At 36.4% G+C, this 25,666-nt stretch overlaps 1 protein-coding gene across 2 annotated transcripts in view; it reads left to right on the top strand.

Moving 5' to 3' along the window:
* The first annotated feature begins 4,698 nt into the window (after positions 1 to 4,698).
* Positions 4,699 to 25,666, top strand: part of EMC2 (ER membrane protein complex subunit 2) — a 50,378-nt gene continuing 29,410 nt past the window's right edge. For both annotated transcript variants that reach the window (XM_011961094.1, XM_011961095.1), the window contains exons 1-5: positions 4,699 to 4,768; positions 13,936 to 14,049; positions 14,550 to 14,614; positions 17,193 to 17,278; positions 19,917 to 19,974. In XM_011961094.1, the coding sequence (XP_011816484.1) occupies positions 4,729 to 4,768; positions 13,936 to 14,049; positions 14,550 to 14,614; positions 17,193 to 17,278; positions 19,917 to 19,974 (363 nt within the window). In that variant the 5' untranslated portion in view covers positions 4,699 to 4,728. The remainder of the gene's footprint in view (positions 4,769 to 13,935; positions 14,050 to 14,549; positions 14,615 to 17,192; positions 17,279 to 19,916; positions 19,975 to 25,666) is intronic.

Here is a 25,666-nt window from a genome sequence, read left to right as displayed (position 1 = left end):
CTGAATATTGCAAAATCAACTAGAATAGTATTACGTTCCATCCTGTGAAATAATGTACATTGTATAAATGCCATAAAGTTTATTAAATTTAAGAGGTTGCTTTAGTTCTTCACAATGTCTGAAAATATTAATTGAATTAAGTAAACCATAAAAAACATGTACTCTAAAGTGCTCTGTGGACTAATTTGGCTTATATCCTGTGAAATAATGTACATTGTATAAATGCCACAAAGTTTATTAAATTTAAGAGGTTGCTTTAGTCCTTCACAATGTCTGAAGATATTAATTGATTTAAGTAAACCACAAAAAGATGTACTTTAAAGTACTCTGTGGACTAATTTGGCTTATATCCTACCTCAAAGAAAATGTGGGCTTATTCGAAGTTTTTCCTGTATCATTCTGGTTCATCCCGATTTATTGTCATTCCAACTCTTGAACCATAATCTGGCAGGAAAAAAACCAAATCACAATTTAGCTTCACACAAAAAAATTATAGACATTTTCATTGTGCTGTTGATATCACTAAGTGAGATAATGCTTCCCGTGCTGTCTGACACATCTTATTCATATTTGGATGCCTGGACATTTCCTTGGTATTTGTCACCAATATTGGGCAATGTTCAGTCAGAAAAACTGGATTAAATATTTTAAACACATGTGAATGAAAATTTTTCCAATGAGTGAGAGGGTGAGAGGCAAAACTTTGAAGACATCTTGTAAAGGAGGAGTTACAGAAGGTAAGATTGCTGTTTATGTTTTCAGTGTTACAGCTTTATTTATAGAAGGTATTTTTTTCATTTAGTTATAATTACATGTTATACAATGTTAAAGAAGTATATAGAATTCTTGTCACTGACATACCAGTTTTTTCCTAAGTGTGCCTGAGGAAGGCAAGTTTTATTAGACATCTAAAATGTTGCAATCTATAAGCAATCACTTTCCCCACTTCAGAGTACTGTTGGTGACAAAATTTCTCCTAAATATATTTTTCTCAATATTGTATCTTTCATCTACGATCTAAACAACTGATCTCCATATGAATCACCTATCTTTGTTACCTGCTAGTGGCAGAAACTTGGGCAAATCATTTCACGTTAGGGCCTTAGGTTAGGAAAGACGATATCCATTGGTGTTTCTTAAACCATGAGTCATGACCTCATTCCTGTGCCACACCAGTAGTTTTACAAAATAAAATGTAGCTGACATAATTAGAATACAAAATGTAGAGGACAAGACACATGACAAAGCTAGTTTGTAAATTTTGTTTCAGTTTTAAACACAAGTACACATACTATGTGACAATGCAAAACATATTCCTTTAGAATGAGTTGCAGGAAAAAGAAGTTTGAAAAATATTGTTCTCAAGAATCATTAGCCCATTCTAACTCGAAAATGAAATTACTCTATTTTCCAGCTTAGAAATTCTGAAAGTGATGACTTTTAACTCACTGTCATATGGCTTACCGCTTGACAGACAATAGTAGCTAGCTATGGGATATTTAGTTGAAGTGATTAGAAAATACGTATTCCTTCAATTAGTTGTAACCTTTAAAAACCATTGCAAGGCTTTAAAAAAGACCTCCTTGGGCTTTCCTAGAGGCTTTAGACCCCTCAAACAAATCACCAAAATGTTAAGTGTCAATAATTTTGTGAAAATATTAAGTGGCTCTTGTATGCAACATATTGTAGTAAGGGCTGAGAGATATAAAAATGAACTGGTATGGTCGCTGAATTCATTGAATTTATAATTTTTAGGAAAGTATTGGCTATAAAAAGAAAACATCCTATGCTTAACTAAACAAGAGTTCATATGTGTACTATTAAGAAATGTTATTCTTAATAATCATTAATAAAAGCTATCATTTTTAATCTGATTCATTCATTCAATAAACATTTTTACTGTCTCCAGGTGTTTTTCTAGGCTTGATGTTCCAAGGTTAAAATAACAAAGTTGGTACTCTGAAGCAGCTTAAAGTGGTGTAAAATACACAAAGTAAGCAAGTAAACAAACAAAAAATCCAATAGTGGTAAGTGTCATGATGATGGACAGGCATTACCTAAGGGCTACTTTTTATTGGATGGTCAAGAGAGGTCTATGAGTACATACATTTAAAACTGAGATATGCATGATAAAAGGAAGATGGTTTCTAGGAAAAGGAAACAGCTGGGTAAATGCCAGATACAAGGCTGATAGAATCTTGGTCTGTTTGAGGAATAGGAAGTAGATGAGAATGGCTGCCAGCTAGTGAGGAGCGATAGAACAGTAAGAGATGAGGTAGGAGAGGTTGACAAATGTCACCTGGCTGAGTAAAGCCTTGTAAACCATGGTAAAGTGTTTGAAGTATATGCTTATTGCCATGGGGAGCCATTTGACGCCTATTGTCAAGGGACTTCTGTAGTCTGATTTTTATTTATTTATTTTTTTTAAGACCAGTAGGGTTGTTGTATTAAAAAGACAGATTTTACACAGCAAGAATGAAACAAAGGTTGCTAGGAAACTATCACAATCATTCAGGAGAGATATGGTTGTGACTTAGATTAAGGTAGTAGCAATAGATATGAAAAGTAGATGAACTTTGGGAAGTGCAATATAGAATTTGCTGATAGACTAGATATGGGGAGTGGTGTCAAAAAAAGGAATCAAAGGTACTTCCAATTTAACTTGTGCAACGAGGTAAATGGTTTCCTCACCTATGACGGGGAAAAGCAAAGTGGGAATGTGGCAGGTAACAGCAGGAATCCAGAGTTCTGTGTGGGCTATGTTAACTTTGAGATGCGTATCAGCTAGCCATCTGAGTATGTGAAGCAACCACACTAGGTTTTGGGAAGGTTTATCAGTTTGGGACTGATCAGCATATAAACAGTATTTCTAGACATAGGATGGTACTTTCATGAGAGTGTCACGCAGGGGCTTTAGCTGCAGCATCTGTTTTCATCTTAACAACACAAGGTCGTTATTTTCTTTTTATACAGATATTATTAGATTTTTACATATGAACCTTTTTGATGTTCAGAGAGAAATACAAGCTGAAAGTCACCCAGCTACTAAAAGGTAGAGCCTGGATTCAGATCTGGGAGTTCTTGTTCTTCCTGTTGCACCAGGTTGCTTTATTGGAGTGTTAAAACATGTGAATTTCTGAGTAGAGTATTTTTTAACTTTTTGAATGAAAGATTTTTAAAAAGTCTGTTTAGAAAGAATGCCAGCTCATTCAGAATGCAATCCAAGTGTATAAATTCACTAGTCTTTTCTGTTGTTAAGTGACTTCTCTGGGGTAGATGACCTGATGTTTTTTTTTTCTTTTTTCAAACAAACAAAAAAACTTCTGTTGTTGACAGGAGCCGACAGGTGAGGAATGGAGAGACGTTGGTCAACTAGTACACACTTTTGGTTGTAAGATGAATATGTTCTGGAGATCGAAGGTACAGCATGGTGACTATAGTTATAATTCTGTATTGTATAGTTTGAAGTTTGCTGAGAGATTTTTAAGTGTTCTCACCACACACACACGTACAGGAAATATGTACGGTGACGGATGTGTTAATTAGCTTGCTTGTGGTAATCATTTCACAATGTATATTTACATCTCATCATTATTTTGTGTACCTTAAATATGCACAATTTCTGTCCATTATACCTCAATAAAGCTGAGAAAAAAACCCCTCCACTCTTTTGACTTGTGGGATACGATTATTTCTACTTCTCAAATCAATTGCTCCTTCTTCACTGACCCATAACTCATGGCTGCATTGCAGTGATTTTTAGTTTTTCCTCAGCTTACATACTCTTCCTCTACAATCTCATGTCCCCCTTGCTTCAAATACTAAATATATGCTTATCATCCTCAAATTTTTTGCCTCTTGTCCAAACACTTCTCCTTAAGTCTAGGAGATGACGTTCAAAGTTTCCTAAAAGCAATTAGTCTGGTGGGAAAGGAGGCTCCCCCATACACCCAGGAGTAATGGGGAGCGAAGTTTAGGAACTGTGAAGGTCTCATTCTCACATACTCGCGACAGTTTCAAACCTACTGTGGCATGCAGACATGGATGAAGCAATTACAGGCACGAGGAGCGTTAATGAAGGGTACAAGCCAGCACAAGGGCATTCAAGGGAACTTCAAAGCGCAAAGGAAGAATCCCACTTACTCCCTCAAAAGAGTTTATCCGTTTAGTCGATTAAAAAGTGAACGGAAAGCAAATCCCATTAGGGAAGGAGGAAAGTTGGGGACAAATAAGGAATTCGTGCAGAAGGCTGCACTGCGGCCGGCCATGAAGAGAATAAGGGTACTTAAGGGAGTGTGAAGAGAATGAACACGCCTAGGTAGAAAAACCTGAAAAGCCAGGATTGGCGGACACTAAAAACCCAGCATTTGTTAAAAATCCACGGCAAAAAACACAAACAAACAAAAACAAAATACACACGCACAACAAAACACTCACACACACATACCCCTTCTCCTCACCCCGAGCCAGCACCGTCGCCCTGCCGGCAGCCAGAGTATCCTCAGGTTCCGGGAGCACCGCGCACCGCCCACCTCGCTCCGCCCATCTTGTTCCGCCCCCTTCCCCGAAAGCCCCTCCGCAGAGCCGCGTGCACGTGTGTGGCGGATACCGCCCCCTCTGCTCTCTTGGCCAATGAGAAAAAGCCACGTAACTCGCCACCGCCCGGTGGAGCGCCACGTGACTGCGTCTCTCCGCCCTCTCACCCCGCTGCTTCTAGGTTCTGGGAAGATGGCGAAGGTCTCAGAGCTTTACGATGTCACTTGGGAAGGTAACTTTGGGTGGGGACGGGTGCGGAAAGACTAAAAGCGCTGGGAAGCCGTTCAGGAGTATCCGCTGCCTTCGGAGAGCTGGATTCGCCGGTCTCTTTTTGGTACCAGAGCCCTCACTGGACGGGCCAAGCTGAGGTGGAAGCTGAGGCTGACCCCTTCCTTGGCCCGGGCGCGTACTCCGCGGCGTTTCCCGCGGTGTCTGCTCATCGGTTGACCTGTCCTCCTCCGCGCCAGTCCAGCGGCCCAGGGCCGCTTTTATTTATGAGGCGGGCGGGAAGGACTTGGGGCTGGGGTTGTCACACTCTAACCGTGGTTGCTGGGCGGTGCGGAAGAGGCGGAATAGGTGGTTACTGAAGCTTCTTTGGAGCCAAGAAACACAGGGCCTCTAAGTCCTTTTACTAAGTGCTATGTAAGGATTACAGCTCTGTGCAGAAAAGCTGTGTAGAAGATGCGTGAACAAATGTGATTCTCATATGCCACTCTACGTTTCGTTTTCTCCTTAAACCTGGGTTTCCAGTTTCTTTTCCTTTTAGTCTAGTCTCTCCCACTCCATCTCAAAACACGTTTACACACACAACACAACTTCCTTCTTACTCCCTACTAGTAGATTTTTTTCTGAAGGGAAAAATAACTGATTAACTCTGGTCTACTTACGTGCTTACGTGTGATGGTCACTTTCCCCTCTCAGTTGATCGAGAGTGGGATACATTCTTTGAATCTGGGAACAGCCAAACCTTTAATCAATTCTGTGTGCTTAAGAAACTTGAGTTTCATTAAGGCGTGGAATTTGTGTAATTGGAATTCATATTTCCAGCATTTAGCATAATACAGGAGACTTCAGTAGCTAGTTTGTTCAACGAATGCCTTCTTGGGATGTTTTAATAATGACCTGAAAACGTGAAAGTTATATTTTCTGTTTTATCGTGAATAAATGTATCAGGTATTATAAAGTTGTAAATCCATTACGAATAAAGCAACATTCCTTTGTACTTGAACTAAATTAAATGATTTGTTGGCTTTGTGGCCTCTGGCACGTTGTGAATCTCAGTATTTATACCTGAATTGAGAGATTCCGTTATATTAAACAGTGTGGATTTCTTAGTGCAAAATCTTGGATCTATCAACACACAGTCCATACTTCCAAGGAATTCACAATCTAATGGAGAAAACAAACCTATAAACACACAGTTTTAAAAGGCTTGTGTCAGGGTATCTTCCGTAAGCTGGATGGTAGATAAATGGCTGTTATTTTTAATGCTTTTAAAAAACTGTTTTAAATATTACATAATTTTTAGAAACTGCTGTTATGAAGGTATGTTCATTATAGCTTTCCTAGATGATGGTAGCATGTATAAAATCCTGAGGGGCGAGTAGCTGTATACTACCGACAGACAAGGTGATTTAACTGAGTGACTTGGGCCTTACCCTGTGGTCATTCTAAAGAGGATTGATGTAATTAATTTGGAATAAATAAATACTACACAAATTTGTAGGAATAAAAGAGAAACATTTTAAAGTGTTTCGTAAACTGTTAAGTACTATATAAAAGGAAGTGTTATTATTAGCTAGTACTAACATGATTATGTCCCTCCTGTATGATCTGGTCATTGCCCGTGTCTCTAGCTTTATGTTGAGCCATTCTCCCTCTCACTCTGTGAGCTGCCTGTGCTGGCCTTTGTTGAATACCCTAAATTGCTATGCTGCTTCTTAAAGCTGGCGCATGCTAGTCCTTCCACTGGCAGTGTTATTCCCTCACTCTTGTCCCCATTAAGCTTTATCATTTATCAGTTCCCCACAAAGCTCACCTAGTACAAAAAAGCTTTAGTTGAACACTCTACTACCCACTTCCCTTTCCTCATCCCCCACCAAAATTGAAAAAAGAAAAAACCCAAACAACAAAATCAAGCAACAAAACACACCTGTAATCCTTCGATTATATATTCTGTTCTCATACTATTGAAGCACTTACCCACTTGTGTTTTGTTTTAAAATTTTGTCTCTTCTAAGACGGAAGGGACCAGGCCTGTTTCTTCACTGTCACTTCCCTAGAGCCTGACACATGGGGACGGAGCTCAGTAATTATTTGTTGACTAAATGAATTGTTAATGGGATTAATAATAAACACTAACACATTGTCAGAAAAGATTATAAACCATTTTTCTAGCGTTGAAATAATTTCTTTAGTATCTTAGATAAAGGTTTCAGTATCTTAGATGAAATTAGGCAACTTCCTTAAGTAATAGGATACAGTGTGCTCACTAGTAAAGTGAAGGTTTAGACCTTTCCAGAATTAAAATTCTAACTTAAGGGACTTTTAAGAAAAGAGTATTCTAGATTTTTATTTCAGGGACTTATGATAACAAATTTTTTGGATGAAGGGTAATGGGAAGATTCTCAGGGATAGTGTTTTCAGATTTTTTTGGGGCGTGTGTGTCAAAGGTGTGTCCTTAGGCATTCCACTGAACAGTGTCGTGAATTGGTTAGTTCAGAGTGCTATAATTCTTGTGATAGGAAAATTTATCATTTGTTTATAAAAGACCTATGTAGTAAGTTTAACACTTCCACATCTGTGTTAGACTCTACTAATAGACTATTTGGTTTGTTTCTTCAGCCAATTGGAAGTGATTGATACTTATTACGTAGGGAAGTTATTAGACATTTGGAGGTGGGAAAGAGAATTTAGACTTGTAAGGAGAGTATATTCAAGTTTCTTGAGAATATGATATTTGGGCAGGAGATGGATAGGATGCCGAAAACAATGCCAGGCATATAATGGGCATTAAATGAGTATTTGTTGAAAACAAAAAATGTATGAGAAATATTTGAGAGCAATTTAGTTGTTTATGTTCACTGCCCCTACTTCCTCTCTTTTTATTCAGACCTTCAACTTCAATTTGGTTGCCATGCCCTACCACTCCACTAAGATCTCTAGGAGACCTAATAATGACATATATTTTGTATACTTCTACTACTTTTGCTATTGTAGATCACTCCTCTGTGGAAAACTCTTTCTTTGCTTTCTTAATGACATTCTTGTTTTCTCCTTTCTTTTTGGGCCTTTCCTTTGTTGAGTTCTCTACATCCGTTTGCTCATTTTTTGGTGTTTCAGTGTTTCTTAGTCTTCGTCTTAATCTGTTATTGGTAGTTTTTATGTTTGAGATCAATAGACTTTAAATTGATGCAAGCATAAGTGTCATATGGTCTGATGAAATCGTGCAAAATTTAGTGCATGTGTAAACACATCTTTCTGGGAATAGATGGTTCAAAGTTCTCATTAGCTTTGAAGATACCTAAAATAGATTAAATGACATCTGTGGGCAATCTTATCCACATCTAATTTTAGCTATCAATTAGCCGATATAGTAAATAACACATTAAACATATGTTTGAGTACTTTGCACCAGGCACTGTTGTAGTTCTTGAGGGTATAGTGCTAAGTAGGACAGGCAAGGCCCCAGATTTCAAGGGACATACCCTGAAATTTCACTTGTAAACTGAAGATCCATATTTCCAGTGTTCTACAGGGCACATGTAATGGATGTTTCACAATTAATAAAACTCAAAACTGAACTCATCATCTTCCTTTTGCTTTCTGCCTCCAGCATCACTGCTGTCACCACTTATTCTTTTCTGCATTTTCCCTAGAAAAGTAGATAGCACTGTGTACCTCCCCTCATTTATAAAACAACTTCTGCTCACCTTTTAAGATACAGATCTATGAGACTTCAAAGCCTGGAAAGTACAGGTATGTATGGGAATGAAGTATATGCTTTGCAAACGTCACTTATGAAAGGTAAAAACTAGAAAGGTAGGTTGGTGTCTTGAATGGTAGACTAAGGAGTTCAGAATTCTTTTTGTATATAGATGGGAGGCAAGGTCCTAAATTCAAAAAGAAAAAATCAGTGGCTCCTTTCATTAAACTTTTGCATGTTGATATAGAACAGGGCCTTTTCTTTGGTAGAGATCTGCTGATTGAAATTCCTTGTTATGTTTAATAAACCATGTTTGGTTTTGCTTTCTTTAATGTGGAGCAGGAACATAAAGTCCCTAATATAGAAGCTTCAGTGCACAAATCTTTTAGATTTTTGTTGTTTTTCTCATAATATTTTAAATTAAGTCTCCATATTTAATATGACAGCAGTTTTTCAGAACTATTTATTTTTATGGAGTCTTTTCAAAGCATCCAACTTTGTTTTTTAGAAACCAGTCTCTTTTCGCACTTAAGTTTTCTTTGGCTCATAATATTTCATTATACTATATAATTACATTAAATTTAACTGGCGTGAACTGGTTTGGATACAGGTAGCTAAATTTTTAAAATGTAATAACTGTTGGAAACAGTTAACCAAGAGCTAGGTGATATGACTTATTAGCTAAGAGCTTCTAAAATCTTGGTGGCCACGATTATAAAAGTTTTGCAGAAAGCAATTCTTTGAGTTGATTCTAACTGGAAGATGATTAAGAGAATTTTTACTGAACCTCATTAATCTCTCCATCATATTTTAATTACTTGTTTACATTCTTCACACACAGAGATCTTCTCAGTCCTTCCATTGACCAGCCATAGTGGTGAGAATCAGAAAACAAGCTCTCAGTAAATGCTCGTTTGTTCAGTGGGTGAATGCTAGGACATGAAGCTTGTTTTTAAAGTTTGATCCACTAGTGTATGTAGTAATGGTAATAATAATGAAAATAGTATATGAAACATTTTGTGTATATTATCTCTTTTAATCCTCACACATATCTTATGAAATAGGCTTTATTTCCGGTTTATAGATAAGGAAGCAAGCAAGAGGTGAAAAATGACTTGTCTAATATCCCACAGCTAGTAAAAGGGAGTCCTGTGATTTGAGCTGCTCTTATACACTTCTCCCTCACTGAGTTATTAACTAATTAAGTTCTTCCACCTAGGCTGTCATTCTGTTATTCCTGGAATATGCCAAATTAGTTTCTTTCTCCAGAATTTAGATTTGCTGTTTATGGTTGGCTCCTTCTCATTCCTCTCTTAGCTTGAAAATGACCTTCTTAGAAAACCTTCCCTGACCACCCTTTCCAAAAGCTCCTCCTCTCTCCCAGTTTCCTAACTTTTTCATATGGTCTTTTAGTTTTATTTGTGTAATTTCACTATCTGAAATTAGGTGGATTTTCATCTTTTTACCTATTAGACTCTAAGCATTATGAGTATATAGGATATCTTTTTCTTTCTTTCTTTATCCTCAATGCCCAGATCAGGCCTGACACGTAGTAGGCATTTAGTAAATATTAGTTGAATGAAGAAGAGCAATATTTACTCCAAGAAGTAAGTATTAGTTGAATAATGAAGTAAAGTTCCAGTCATACACTATACTGCCTCAAAGAAGGTAGAAATCGTTGGGTATCTTAAGAATTTAAATTGTAATGAAGTAAATCTTTAGAAATGTCTGGTAGTAATTTACAGATTGAATTCGGGTGGAGAGATCAGTTTGGAAGCTATCCTAGCAGTTTTAGCATGGGGTGATAAAAGCCTGGGCATGGATAATAGCGGTGGAAATAGAGTAGAAGATGTAAATCTTAGAAATACTTCAAAAGAGTCCATAGGACTTAGATAACCAAAGTAGGAGTCAGAAGCAGCATTCAAAAGTGGAATGTCAGATAGTATTAACAGAAGGTGGAATTAACAGAAATGTGAACATTGGGAAGGGAAGCCATATTTTTAGGAATTAAAGATGACTTGATTTTCGGATGCTGTGATTTTGAGGTAATGAACTATCAAAGGTGAAAACATGTTTTCTTCAAGACAGTTTTATTTTTATGAATAGCTTTTTAGATAAATGTATTTAAGGCATTTCTAAAAATAGTGTGTGACTAATAGTGCAACAAATGTATGTATTATAGCAGCACTCAAGAGTGTGGCAGGGTCAGCTAAGTAAGGTATATAGCTTAAGGTGTTTATAGGTAAAATGTTGCTTGTTTTGTGAAAGTTATATTTTCATACACAAACAGTGTTTCTTGTTTTGTGTTCAGCTATTTTAATATGTTTATGACTGTGTATCAGACTGTTGTTTTTAGAAGTTATGCTTTAAAAAAGTGTTCTCTTTCCTCCAAGAGTGTTTTTCCACAATGAGAAATACCTTTTACAGAGTAACTCGTACTCAATTAAGTATACATATATATGAATCTTTGAGTGTATGTATAAACTGAAACCAAAGTTTCTTTTACAAACTATTCTTGTGAGTATTGCATTCTGTTCATTTTGTTTCATTCTCCCCCGCACCCCCTCCCCTACCAATATATTCTGGAAGAAATCCACTAAATTGATTTTATACCTTATTAATGGATTGTAATACACAGTTTGAAAATACTTCTGGACCTCCGTGTGCATTAAAATAACGCTTTCCTTTTTCAAATCAGATTGCCTTTTCTTTTAGAATAGCTGTTCCCAACAGCCTGCAGCCAATCTGACTAGATACTTTATGGGACTAGGAATAATTTAGAATTTATTATCCTGTAGTTATCAACCTTTTAAAAGAATATACTCGTTTATGTAAACGAATCTGTAAGTGGTATTTCTGAATATATAACAAAATGAAGTGGAAAAGATACAGGATTGGCGGAAGTAGTTTTGGACTAAAGAAGTCAGCAGAATTAAGTAGCAGACGTAGTTTTCCGTCTTTCAGAGGCCACCTCACTGCAGTGGCACCTCATGCAAGTTGTCATGGAAGGAATAAACAGAACAATCATAACCACTCTCTTAACCTTTGACCTTTAGCTCATCCCACAGGATTGCACAGTAGTTGATAAAATGTACAAGCAAGCAGTGAGCAGCTTACTTACATAGTATGTAATAAAATGACCTTGGCTTTGAGGAGCGGGCCTTTTGCCAGAGGGTGAAAGGGTAAAATGAAAATTTTAAGCCACCTTTGAGGGAAGAGCCTTTATTTCTTGTGAGAGACTGAAACAGTTATCAGATTTTTTTTTTTTTTAAATAAAGATGACTAGAATTTTTGTAGGACTTCACATTTTATAAAATGCTTTACACGAATTTTCTAGTATTTGGTTTCCTAAACTCAAAGGCCAAGCAGATGAGGAAAATACATGTAGTTGGGTGAAAGACAGTAGTGGTGCCTATGAAGAACTGGTAAGTGTATATATACCCTTATCTAAGGGTAATCAAAATCAACTTAAAAACAAAAAGATCCAAACTGTTGTACTAACCAAGCAACTTTATATATGTATATTTTATGTAATCTTAACTGCTCATCTCTGAGCTAAAGGTAATACTATCTATTCATTGTTATTGGAAACTAAGTACAGATTCGGTAAGTTATGTAAGGTCATGTAAAAGATGGAGTTTAGATTCAAACCAAGTGTATCAAGTCCATGATCTTTCCAGTAGGCTCTGCGTCCTCCATGACCAGTGATACGGTTTGGCTCTGTGTCCCCACCCAAATCTCATGTGTTGTGGAGGAGACCCACTGTGAGATGATTGAATCGTGGGGACAGGTCTTTCCCATGCTGTTCTCATTGTAGTGAACGGGTCTTACAAGAGCTGATGGTTTTAGAAACGGGAGTTTCTCTACACAAGCTCTCTTTCTTTGCCTGCTGCCATCCACGTAGGATATGACTTTTGACTTTTTCCTTCTTGCCTTCCGCCATCATTGTGAGACCTCCCCAGCCACATGGAACTGCAAGTCCAGTTAAACCTCTTTCTTTTGTAAATTGCCCAGTCTCAGGTATGTCTTTATCAGCAATGTGAAAACGGACTAATACAACTGGTTTCTTTTCTTTGAACTGTTTACTCCTTTCCAGTTTATCTTCTGGGGCTTTTTGTTTTTGCTTTTGTTTAAAATTTATTTATTTTTAAAATTGACATATAAAATATAAAATTCTAGTTTTTTTTTTTCTTTTTTTTTTTTTTTTGCGTCAGAATAATTTTCCTGTCAGACAGCTATGATTGTGTTGCTTTTCTTTTTGCTCAGTATTTTTTAGTTGTTCTGGACCTTTAAAAACAAACTTAGAAGTTCTTTAGTGTAAAATAAATGTCTTCCAAGAAACTCACTCACCTTACTTCTTGAACACTCATTTCCCGATCCTAGTGTGTTTATTTAATTCTGAACTACCAGTAGTTCTTTCTGTATAGGATAACTTACTTTGTTATTTGCCTGTTGTCGTTTTTCAACTTTTAAGAGACAGGGGTCTTGCTGTGTTGCTCAGAATGGAGTGCAGTGGTGCCATCACAGCTCACTGCATCCTCAACCTCCAGGCTCAAGTGATCCTCTCACATCTGTCTCCTGAGTAGCTGGGACCACAGGCAGGTGCCATCATGCCTTTTTGTTTCTGTTTTTGTTTTTGAAGCAAAGTCTTGCTTTGTGACTCAAGCTGGAGTGCAGTGGCACGATCTTGGCCCATGCAACCTCCACCTCCTGGGTTCAAACTATTCTGCCTCAGCCTCCTGAGTAGCTGGGATTACAGGTGTGTGCCACCACAGCCGGCTAATTTTAATATATTTAGTAGAGACAAGGTTTTGCCATGTTGGCCAGGCTGGTCTTGAACTCCTGGATCAAGTGATTCTTCTGCCTTGGGCTCCAAAAGTCCTGGCATTACTGGCATAAGCCACCATGCCTGGCCCATTCATCACTTCTTTTTTTTTTTTTTTTGAGATGGAGTCTCGCTCTCTGCCCCAGGCTGGAGTGCAGTAGCCGGATCTCAGCTCACTGCAAGCTCCGCCTCCCGGGTTCATGCCATTCTCCTGCCTCAGCCTCCTGAGTAGCTGGGACTACAGGTGCCCGCCACCTCGCCCGGCTAGTTTTTTGTATTTTTTGGTAGAGACGGGGTTTCACCATGTTAGCCAGGATGGTCTCGATCTCCTGACCTCGTGATCCGCCCACCTCAGCCTCCTAAAGTGCTGGGATTACAGGCTTGAGCCACCGCGCCCGGCCTCATCACTTCTAAAGATAGTCGTAATACCAGTTGTAATGCTGTTTCAGCCTTCTAAAGGATCTGTTGCCTTTGTTCAGTTAATTTTCTACTTTATCAAATTTGAGCTACCACAGACTTCTACATGATTGTGAGTTTATTTTCCTTACCTAAAAAGTTGATTTTGTCTTGTCAGGTTTTTGACATCTATCTGGTGTGTATGCGTGTGTCTGGGTACATATACGCTTAAATGTCATGTTATTTTTTTCAGAAATGCGAGATAAAATGAGAAAATGGAGAGAAGAAAACTCACGAAATAGTGAGCAAATTGTGGAAGTTGGAGAAGAATTAATTAACGAATATGCTTCTAAGCTGGGAGATGACAGTAAGTTCTTTTATTACATTCAGGCTCAGTACATGTCTCATTTATGGGCCTTTTTTTTTTTTTTTAAACGGTTCTTTAATTTATGATTTTTCTACTTGTCGTGTTAATCTTCTTTGTGACTTTTCGTCCCAAGACTTTTAATGATAGTTTATTTTGAGAAGGATTTATAATTGCTTGGTAGTAGTAAGCTATCAAATAGGCATTTTGTTTTAAAGCTCAAAGGTCTGCCAAATGTCTGGCCAAAATGTATTGTCTAAGGACTCTTGTAGAACAGTAAAAGTATTAAATAATTGGAGATTTTAACCTTATATTAACATATTTTACACTGCTGAAACATGTAAGAACGCATTCTTTCCTTAGTTTCAGAGATAATACAATAAATCAATTTTCAGTTATAAGTAATATTTTCTAGAAATATCAGAAACTAGAATTCATTACTTTCCATTTGTTTTATTTTTTAATATTAAATTTAGTTTTTTTCCCCCTCTGTATGTTTCTAGTTTGGATCATATATGAACAGGTGATGATTGCAGCACTAGACTATGGTCGGGATGACTTGGCATTGGTAGGTATTTAAATGAAGTATATATTTAATTTGCTTCATGAATTGTATACCGTAGTTAAGACTTAATGTATGGCTTATATGGAATGCTTTCTATAGCTGGTTTTGAGTGCTACTCTGAACAGTAAGTGGAACTAACTGGATATTTTAGGACAAAGTATCTTAAATCTTTTTATTAGTCCTGAGAAGTAGCTGTTCAGTATCCTAGTTTTACTGAAAAAATTTATAGTTACTGAAATTTATCTGCTTATTAGGTAACTTATCCTATTTTATAGAGTTTAAAGTAAGAAAGTTTAAAACAATTTTATCTTTTGTGTTATTGAATGACGTTCATAGAATATGACGTTCATAGAATGTAACGTTCAATACTGTTACACAATATTATAAACATATCTGACATAAGAAAATCCTGATGTATAGAACATAACTTAAAATACTAATAATGTTTGGCCAGGTGAGGTGGCTCACGCCTGTAATCCCAGCACTTTGGGAGGCTGAGGCAGGCGGACCACCTGAGGTCAGGAGTTCAAGACCAGCCTGACCAATGTGGTGAAACCCCATCTCTACTAAAAATACAAAAAATTAGCTAGGTGTGGCGGAACGTGCCTCTAGTCCCAGCTACTCTGGGGACTGAGGCAGGAGAATCGCTTGAACCTGGAAGGCAGAGATTGCAGTGAGCTGAGATTGTGCCACTGCACTCCAGCCTGGGCAACAGAGCAAGACTCCATCTCAAAACAAACAAACAAACCTAATACTGTTTTTAAAATAACACTGTCATGATAGCTGTGTTTTTAGACTTGTGCTAGGAATAAAGCTAAATGCTTTACATCATGCTTTTATTGAGCCTTCATAATTATTTATTGATTTGATTTGTGTTTCATGTTGTTATTATATTTATCTTATAAATCAGAAAGCAGAGGTGTCTGTTCTGTTGTTCCTATCATCTTGAATTCTTAAGTACCACTTCATGCTGCCTCTGTATTTAAACTGAAAGAAAATATACAAAAACAAAAAATTGAAATACCTGAAAAAAATTCACATCTGAATTAGTATTATCCTTTTTAAGGTTGGGTTGGCTATACATGTAAATCTAGTGGATCTGTTAGTGGTGAAAACATTCCACAAAACCTTTGTTAGATTACCTTCAGAACCTATGGGACATAGTCTTTTGAATATTCATAGAGGTGGCAGTTTTATATCTTGAGAGAAGTTTTTATTTTTATTTTTTTGAGGTAGCCAAATATCACTTGATAAAGTAGGAAGTCAAATTAGATAACACTGTTGATTAATAAAGCAGTATATCCAGTTAAACAGTAATTGTTTAATGGTTAAGATTATACAGTTAGCTTGCTTGACTGACCAAGTAATATGATTTTGCTTGATATCAAAAAATAAATGAACATATCTTCACTTTTGACTAACTTGAATATTTTTCTTACTGTGGCAAATTTCAGCCACAAACTTTGAAGCTGTATTTCCAATTCATATTAAAACTTATTTTATTACCAGTTAATAGTTTCATCAGTAGTTAATGGCATTGTTTTGGTCACACATGCATTAATATGCTTCAGTGGACCATTTATATAATCTTTAACATTCCTAGGACTTCCAAAACTTATAATCCTTCATATGTTGCAGAGAATGTAGTTACTCAGTAAAAATTTGATGATTTAGTCAAGTTGATGAGTCAGTTATGGATACTTGTTCAAAAAAATTGGTATTCCATCCGTTTAATGTCTGCATTTTCTGACCCCCAAATCAGGATATGTTGATTGAAAGGATGATTGGTTGACTGGGTGCAGTGGCTCACGCCTGTAATCCTAGCACTTTGGGAGGCCACCGCAGGTGGATCACCTGAGGCCAGGAGTTCGTGACCAGACTGGCCAACATGTTGAAATCCCATCTCTACTAAAAATACAAAAATGAGCTGGACATGGTGGCAGGCGCCTGTAGTCCTAGCTACTTGGGAGGCCGAGGCAGGAGATTCACTTGAATCCGGGAGGTGGAGTTTGCAGTAAGCCAGGATCGTGCCACTGCACTCTAGCCTGGGTGACAGAGTGAGACTCCATCTCAAAAAAAAAAAAAAAACCAAAACAACAACCAAAAAAGGAAGGTTGATGGATTAATATAAAATTTCAACAGGGCAAAATTAAACACTTAATGTTATTTGCTAGGAACTTGAGATGACTACTAAAAAACTTAGTTCTTACCAGGAGAGTGCTTTTGCTGCAATTAGGAAGAAAACGCCAAGCACTGTTATCATTTAAGTAGGAGCCTAACACATAAAAGTAGTTTTTAAGGAGGAATAATATGATATTAGTACTTGAAGAGTTATTAGCGGTTCTCATAATCTGCTTATTTTCCTGGTTAAGAGCATGATCAGTTTCTAAACTGATTGTTGCTTTCACTGTAATGTCGTTGTTCTTCTTTCAATCCATTGTTACTGATTAATTTCACTTCATGTTATTAGATGACACTAATGAAATTATTGAAGAAAACACATTGAAGACTATATAGGCCATTCATTATAGCCCATTTAGTATAAATAATGTAATTACTACTAAACTCTTATTTTTTTCAGTTTTGTCTTCAAGAGCTAAGAAGACAGTTCCCTGGCAGTCACAGAGTCAAGCGATTAACAGGCATGAGATTTGAAGCCATGGAAAGGTAACCAAATCTTGTCAACAGTTTAATAGGATCACTCCTATTAAAACTGGCAGGCATGGAGCTTGTTAATCATGGTGGTGTTAATTTTTTTTTTTATTTCAAACATTCTAGAGTGTGTGAAATACTGTCTCATTATGGCTTTAATTTACATTTTTTGATGACTAATGTCGTTGAAAACCTTGTCATGTCTGCTTAGATATTCAAATAACTTCTTTTTGAAGTATCTTCTTTAGTCTTTACCCATTTAAAAAATTGGGTTGTTTCACCTTTTTTACTGCTGATTTGTGGGAGGTCTTTATATATTCTGGATAAAAAGTTTGTCAGATATATGTGCTGTGACTATTTCTCCCTATTCTCCTGCTTGAATGTTTTATTTTCTAAATGGTGCCTTGTGAAGTAGAGAAGTTTTTAATTCCGATGAAGTTTAGTTTATCATGTATTTTTAATGGTTAGTGATTCTTCTGTCCAATAATTGTTTTCTAATATCTCAACAATATTCGGTAGTGTTTTCTAGACAGTAGGAACAGTTAAATTATGATTATTTTTAGTTCATAAGAGTGCTTTCAGACTATTTTTCTTTTTGCCGTCTTTTAAAATTTTATTTTCAGTACTTCTGGATGATTGTGCTGTACAGTTCAACTGTGTCCTCATATTCTGCCTATTACGTCTATTACTAACAAAGGAGTATGGAAGTCTCCAACTTTAATAGTGGATTCATCTATTTCTCCTTGCAGTTCTATTAGTTTTTGCCTCACGTATTTTGATGTTCTGTTGTTCGTCACATAATATTAAGGGTTGTTGCATTTTTCTTGAGAATGAGCCCTTTATATTATGTAATGCCCCTCTTATATCCCTACTAATTTTCCTTGTTCTGAAGTCTGCTTTGTGTGAAATTAATATAGCTCCTGAGCTTTCTTTTGATCAGTGTTACAGCATATCTTTCTCCTTCCCTTTATTTTTATTCTGTTGTATCTTTATATTTTGAGGGTTTTGTGTAGACAGCATTTAGTTGGGTCATGTTTTTAAATCCACTTTGATAGTCTGTCTTTTCATTGGTATACTTAGACCATTTACATTTAAAGTGATTATTAATATAGTTGTTTCATTATCTGCCATATTCATAACTATTTTCTGTTGGTTGCTCTTATTATTTTTTCTTTTATCATTTGTTTTCTGCCTTGTCTGATTTAATTGAGCATTTATAGAATTTCATATTTTCTGTCTCTCAGTATATCAATTATACTTCTTTTTATATTTTTTAAATAGCTGTCTGAGAGATTGCAATGTGTATTTAGAACTATCCAAGTCCAGTTTTAAGTAACACTATACTGATTCACAGTTTGTTGCTGTTACTATTTTGAGCAAACTTATCTGATCAATTAAGAATAAGAAAAAGATTTTATTTTACCTTTATTTATTCATTTTCTAATGATCTTTGTTTTTTTATATATTAGAAACTTCCAAAGGTTCTAACCAATATTATTTTCCTTCTCTCTGAAGAGCTGCTTTTAACATTTCTTGAAAGGCAGGTCTTCTGACAGCAAATTGCTTTAATTTTTATTTGTCTGGAGTATATTTCTCTGTCACATTTAATGGACAGTTTCTCAGGATACAGAATTCTAAGTTGGTTTTCTCTCAGAACACTTTAAATATTTCCCTTTACTCTTTTCTTGTTTGCATGGTTTCTGAAGAGAAGTCTGATACAGTTCTTATATTTGTACCTGTATAAGTAATGTGTTTTTTTCTTCTGGCATCTTTTAAGATTTTCTCTTTGTTTTTGATTTTCTGTAATTTGAATATTATATGTGTAGGTGTAGATTTTTTGGTATTCTGCTTGATGATCTTAGAGCTTACTGGATCTGTAGTTTCGTGTCTATCATAAGTTTGGGAAAATTTTCAAATGTTTTCTATATTTCTTCCTTTTTTCCTTCTGATATTCCATTACATATATGTTACGTCTTTTGTAATCGTACACACTTCTTGGATATTGTGTTCTATTATTTTTCTCTTTTTATTTCAGTTTTGAAAGTTTGTATTGATAATTCTTCAACCTCCTGACTCTTTTGGGTTATGCCCAATCTAGTGATAAGCCCAAGCCCATCAAAGGCATTCATCATTTCTTTTGCATTGTTTTTGATTTCCAGTATTATCTTTTGATTCTTTTTTAGAGTTTCCATCTCTGTTTACATTACCCATCTGTTTTTGCATCTTGTTTACTTTTTGCATTAGAGTCATGAAAATACATATCATTGTTTAAATTCCTAGTCTGTTTATGCCAGTACTTCTACCATATCTACATCTGGTCTCCTGATGCTTGTTATGTCGCTTCATAGTTTGGCCATGTGTGCCTAGTTTTTACTTTTGTACTCTGGACAAATTGAATCAGAATTTTTTTAAGGGAAATTTTCTCTGAGTACTATATACATGATCTGCTTTACTTAACAAAATAAAACTGTAGTGAACGTTTACTGTTACATGAAGATGGAAGACTTTGGTAACAATTATAAATACATTTAAAGCAATTATAAATGCATTTAAATTAAAAGATTAAAGCCAGTTTAATTTTTTTCTGTATTTACTATTTATCAGTATATTTTTAAGGTAATAATTGTAGATGTTTCTTTTTTGTTTTAAATAGATATGATGATGCTGTACAACTATATGATAGGATTTTACAAGAAGATCCAACTAACACTGTAAGTTGGCAGATTGTCTTGAAAAAAATTTAAAGTTTAATTTAAAAGATAAAATTAATTAATTGAGGAAATAATAGAAAGATACATAAGGAACTAAGTTTTATATTTTTAATTGAAAGATATTTTTATTTTTAATTTTAAATAGTACGTGATGGGCCACATTTTATTTTAAATAGATTTAAGACTCTCCAATAAAATTTGACTTCTCAGCCTGACCAACATGGTGAAACCCCATCTCTACTAAAAATACAAAAATTAGCCAGACGTGGTGGCATGCGCCTGTAATCCCACCTACTCAGGAGGCTGAGGCAGGAGAATCCCTTGAACCTAGGAGGTGGAGGTTGCAGTGAGCTGAGATTGCGCCACTACACTGTAGCCTGGGCGACAGAGCAAGACTTCACGTCAAAAAAAAAAAAAAAAGACTTCTAGAAGATATCTTATTAGGAAAGGGCCTAGTTGTGATTTGGAAAGAGTAGACTATGTATTTGCATAAAATATTTTGAAGTTTATGAAATAATAAATTGTTTAATTTGTGCAGTTACTTTTTAGTTGTCTTAATGAAAAATAAAGCCATTTCAGTAATTAGTATATGGAATTAATGAAGGCATTTTATTTTGTTTTTGCTTTTTGCTGTCTTATACATGAATAAGAAGAAACATACCCTTTTAATTTAGTGTACTTTTGAACAAGTATATTAGTTTATTGGATAGATTATTTGTTCTAAAGATACCTATATAGTAGTATTTGTTTGAAAAATACCCTGGTGAATTCTGTTTTTAATGTTGAGAACATTATAGTTTATTGCCATAATAGCTTCCCTCAGACTTAACCTTGTAACTAAAAAGTTACAGAGAGACTTTAGATAATATGTCAGTCATTTGAATGTTTTATGTCATTATTTCCATGCACACATATGCCTGCTAAAAGAAAATAAGTATTTTTAAAATTTTTAAACAAAAACCAGGTTGAGTTTTTTTTCTTTTATAGAAGGAGAAATTGTTATATTAACACAATAAAGATGCATGAAGTTTTTCTCTTATTTGGCAAGTATTTCTTTAAAAATAGACAAAAAAACTTACATAATGTCTGACTAGATTTTAAAATGTAAAATGCTTAGTAATTGAACAACAGTAACTCGATGTCTGTAGTTTCTAGAGCACATTTATGTCAGGCATTGATCATAAATCCCCTATCTCTGCTTATTTCCTTTGATATTCTGTAATAATACTTATGTATTATAGTAGTTGGTATGTTTCTTAAATGATAGTTGCTTACTTTTAATCTTTTCCCACCCCAGGGAGATTTTCTGTGGAAATTTCTTAGGGTTTTGAGTGGGTGTGTGGGGGTTTGTGTAGGGATTTGTGTGTCTGTGTGTGTGTGTTTGTGTGTGTAAGGTTTATTGGACTTACAGTTTCTCATGGCTGGGGAGACCTCACAATCATAGCAAAAGGTGAAGAGAAACAAGTTACATCTTCTGTAGATGACAGCAGGCAAAGAGAGCTTGTGCAGGGAGAAACTCCCATTTTTAAAACCATCAACTCTCACTATCAGAGACTCACTCACTATCACAAGAGCAGTGCAGGAAGCACCCACGCCCATAATTCCGTCACCTCCCACTGGGTTCCTCCTATGACATATGCGAATTGTGGAAGTTACAATTCAAGATGAGATTTGGGTGGGGACACAGTCAAACCATATCATTCTGCCCCTGACCCCTCCCAAATTTCATGTCACATTGCAAAACCAATCATGCCTTCCCAACAGTCCCCTAAAGTCTTAACTCATTTCAGCATTAATTCAGAAGTCCACAGTCCAACATCTCATCTGAGATAAGGCAAGTCTCTTCCACCTATGAGCCTATAAAATCAAAGGCAAGTTAGTTATTTCCTAGATGTAATGGTGGTACAGGCATTGGATAAATACAGCCATTCCAAATGGGAGAAATTGGCCAAAACAAAGGGGCTACAGGCCCCATGCAAGTCCGAAATCCAGTGGGGCAGTCAAATCTTAAAGTTCCAGAATGATCTCCTTTGACTCCATGTCTCACATCCAGGTAATGCTGATGCAGTAGATTCCTATGGTCTTCTATTCCACCCCTGTGGCTTTGCAGGGTACATCCTCTGGCTGCTTTCACAGGCTAGCATTGAGTGTAGATTTTCCAGGTGCGCAGTACAAGCTGTCGATGGATCTACTATTCTGGGATCTGGAGGATGGTGGCCCTCTTCTCATAGCTCCACTAGGCAGTGCCCCAGTAGGGGTTCTGTGTGGGGGCTCCTGCCCCACATTTCCCTTCCACACTGCCCTAGCAGAGGTTCTCCATGGGAGCCCCGCCCCTGCAGCAAACTTCTGTCTGGACATCCAGGCATTTCCATATACCCTCTGAAATCTAGACAGGGATTCCTAAATCTTAGTCTTGACTTCTGTGCACTCATAGGCTCAACACCACGTGGAAACTGCCAAGACCTGAGGCTTGCACCGTCTGAAGACGTGGCTTGAGCTCTATGTTGGCCCCTTTCAGCCACAACTGCAGTGGCTGGGATGCAAGGCACCAAGTCCCTAGGTTGCACACAGCACAGAACCTTGGACCTGGCTCATGAAACTGCCTTTTCCTTCTAGGACTCCAGGCCTGTGATGGGAGGGACTGCCATGAAGACCTCTGACATGCCCTGGAGACGTTTTCCCTATTGTCTGTGGAATTAACATTCAGCTGCTTGTTACTTATGCAAATTTGTGCAGCTGGGTTGAATTTCTTTTCAGAAAATGGGATTTTCTTTTCTATTGCATTGTCAGGCTGCAAATTTTCTGAACTTTTATGCCCTGTTTCCCTTTTAAAACTGAATGCCTTTAACAGCACCCAAGTCACCTCTTGAATGCTTTGCTTCTTAGAAATTTCTTCCACCAGATACCCTAAATCATCGTTCTCAAGTTCAGAGTTCCACACATCTCTAGGGCAGGGACAAAATGCCACCAGTCTTTTTGCTAAAACATAACAAGAGTCACTTTTGCTCCAGTTTCCAACAAGTTCCTCGTCTCCATCTGAGACCACCTCAGCCTGAATTCGTTGTTTGTGTCATCAGCATTTTGGGCAAAGCCATTCAACAAGTCTCTAGGGAGTTACAAACTTTCCCACATTTTCCCATCTTCTGAGCCCTCTGAACTGTTTCAGCCTCTGCCAGTACCCAGTTCCAAAGTTACTTCCACATTTTCGGGTATCTTCAGTAATGCCCCACTCTACTGGTACCAGTTTACTGTGTTAGTCTGTTTTCATTCTACTGATAAAGACATACCCTAGAAGACTGGGCAATTTACAAAGAAAAAGGTGACTTACAGTTCCACATGGCTGGGGAGGCCTCACAGTCATGGCAGAAGGCAGGGAGGAGCAAGTCATATCTTACATGGATGACAACAGGCAAAGAGAGCTTGTGCAGGGAAACTCCCATTTAAAAACTATCAGATGTTGTGAGACTCATTCACTATCATGAGAACAGTACAGGAAAGAGATGCCCCCATAATTCAGTTACCTCACTGGGTTCTTCCCATGATCCATGGGAATTGTGGGATTTCCAATTCAAGATCAGATTTGATTGGGGACACAGCCAAACCATGTGAGTGTGTGTGTCTCTGTGTGTGTGTGTGAGAATGTGTATGTGTGTGATGTGTTTGTTGCTGAGAACTTTCATTATTTTGTGAAGATTCACAGAATATAGAAAGTTCAAGGAAAAGTTTTGACAGCTGCAAACCTATCTAATAAAAAATAAAAATAAGAAATAGCTTCTATAAGCTTATGTAGATACTGAGAATAAAAAGTTAAAATTGGAAAGTTTTTGAATAATTTTCTAATCTTACAATTCTAATAGCTTACCATCTGTCTTAGTTCAACAGTTTCTTAGAAAAAGCACCCATTTTTTTTTTCTGAAGATTTTCTCATGTACTTATTCTTCATTTGTAAGACTTCATTGTGGTTTCAAAGATACTCATTTTTCACTTAGCCATAGATTGAAAAAACTGAAATCCAGTTTTTGAAAACAGCTTCTGAATTTTAATTTTTCTCATCCCAGGTTAAAAATCAATATAATTTAATTTTGGAATTAGGAATACAATATTTTAATTCTGTCTCAGTTTACATTGGAAATTTTTAATAAGTTATTTCACTTCTTCAGAATATAAGATAAGATATAATTGTTGCTCTGTCTTTGTAGTACCTTTCATATTTTACTGCTTTTTGTGACTTTTAAAACTGGCTAAAAGAGAAATCCAAATGTTTCCTCTCATAGAATATGTGTGAAGTGGTACAGATTGAACATCCTTACGCTGAAAATTTGTAATCTAAAATGCTTCAAAATTCAGCACTTTTTGAAGAATGAAATAATGTCACAGGTGGAAAATTTCACCCCTGATCACATGTGATAAGTCGCAGTCAAAACACAATGAAAACTTTGTGTTCTGCACAAAATTATTTAAAATACTGTATAAAATTGTTACCTTCAGGCTATGTGTAGAAGGTGTATAGGAAATGTAAACCAATTTTGTGATATCTCATGTATACAGAAATATTCCAAAATTGGAAAATATCTGAGATGTGGAGCACTTCTAGTTTCAAGCATTTTGTATAAGGGATACTCTCTATAGTAACTAAATCCCCTACCAGTAGGTAAACATTTGAGAGCAAGGCGACTTAATTCAGCTTTGCTAAATGTATTATTTTTTTTATCAAACATGATCTAGTCTTTTCTCAGTCCCTTCTTTCCTTCTGTAAACATGTATTGAATACCTCTCATGAACCATCAAAGAATTGCCCTTACTAAGAGTAGAGATACTGTTTTTGTTCCTACATCCTTAGGAAGCACTGTGCTAGACATTGAAGGAGAAAACATAGCCATAAAAGACCTAGAACTAATAAAGTCTATAAGTAGGATCACTAATATGCAACGGTTAAAGTTACTGTGTAGAAGACATCACCGTTTCTTTTTCCAAAGCAACTTAGTATCCCAAAGGCGGGAAAGTCCAGTTTTATTCTCATTTACTGTTCTCTGCGTTGTCAAAAAGTGATCACATGACCTTTTATTTGTCTTATGCCTCTGTGTTTCTGGATATCCAGTATAGAAATGAAGTTGTTCATTGAAGCTTTAAGCAGCTGTACTTCCTATTCACATGCATTCGTTATTCTTTCAGAGAACACTTGTTATGCTTGCAGTGTGCATGGTAGTGGGAACAAACACAAGGATGAATTAGCCTTTTCTATGCTTCTGGTGAGGTAGCATGATATGATGAACATGCTGTAGACTTTGAAACTGATTTATTCTCTTTCTTTGGTGACTTGCATGAGTTTTGAGTCTGGAAAGCCTTAAAGGAATGAGTGTGACTTAAATGATAGAAAGGCATTGTATCCCAAGTGAATGCATGAATAAACCTTAGCATTATTAAAGTACAAGGCCTGCTTAGGAAAAAAAGAATAAGGTAATTAGAATAGAAGTTCCAAAATTTTTTATTTGAGAGAGTGGTGGAATGGCATACCTTCTCCCCATCTTTTTGAAAGCTCTGAAATACTCTATTGAGAAAGTCATACGCATGTTAAAAATTGCGGACAATATAAAATGATATGGTAAAAAAAAAATAAGTCTGTTCCTCTGTCCCTGAGTTCAGGTTTCCTCTATCCCTGAGCTCAGGTACTCCTTCTCTTAGGGAAGCCCCC

This window comes from Colobus angolensis, unplaced genomic scaffold (genome assembly GCF_000951035.1).
Source record: "Colobus angolensis palliatus isolate OR3802 unplaced genomic scaffold, Cang.pa_1.0 Scaffold535, whole genome shotgun sequence".
Lineage (NCBI taxonomy): Eukaryota > Metazoa > Chordata > Mammalia > Primates > Cercopithecidae > Colobus > Colobus angolensis.
The sequence above is the reverse complement of the archived record's forward strand: the minus strand, read 5'-3'. Positions and strand labels throughout refer to the sequence as shown.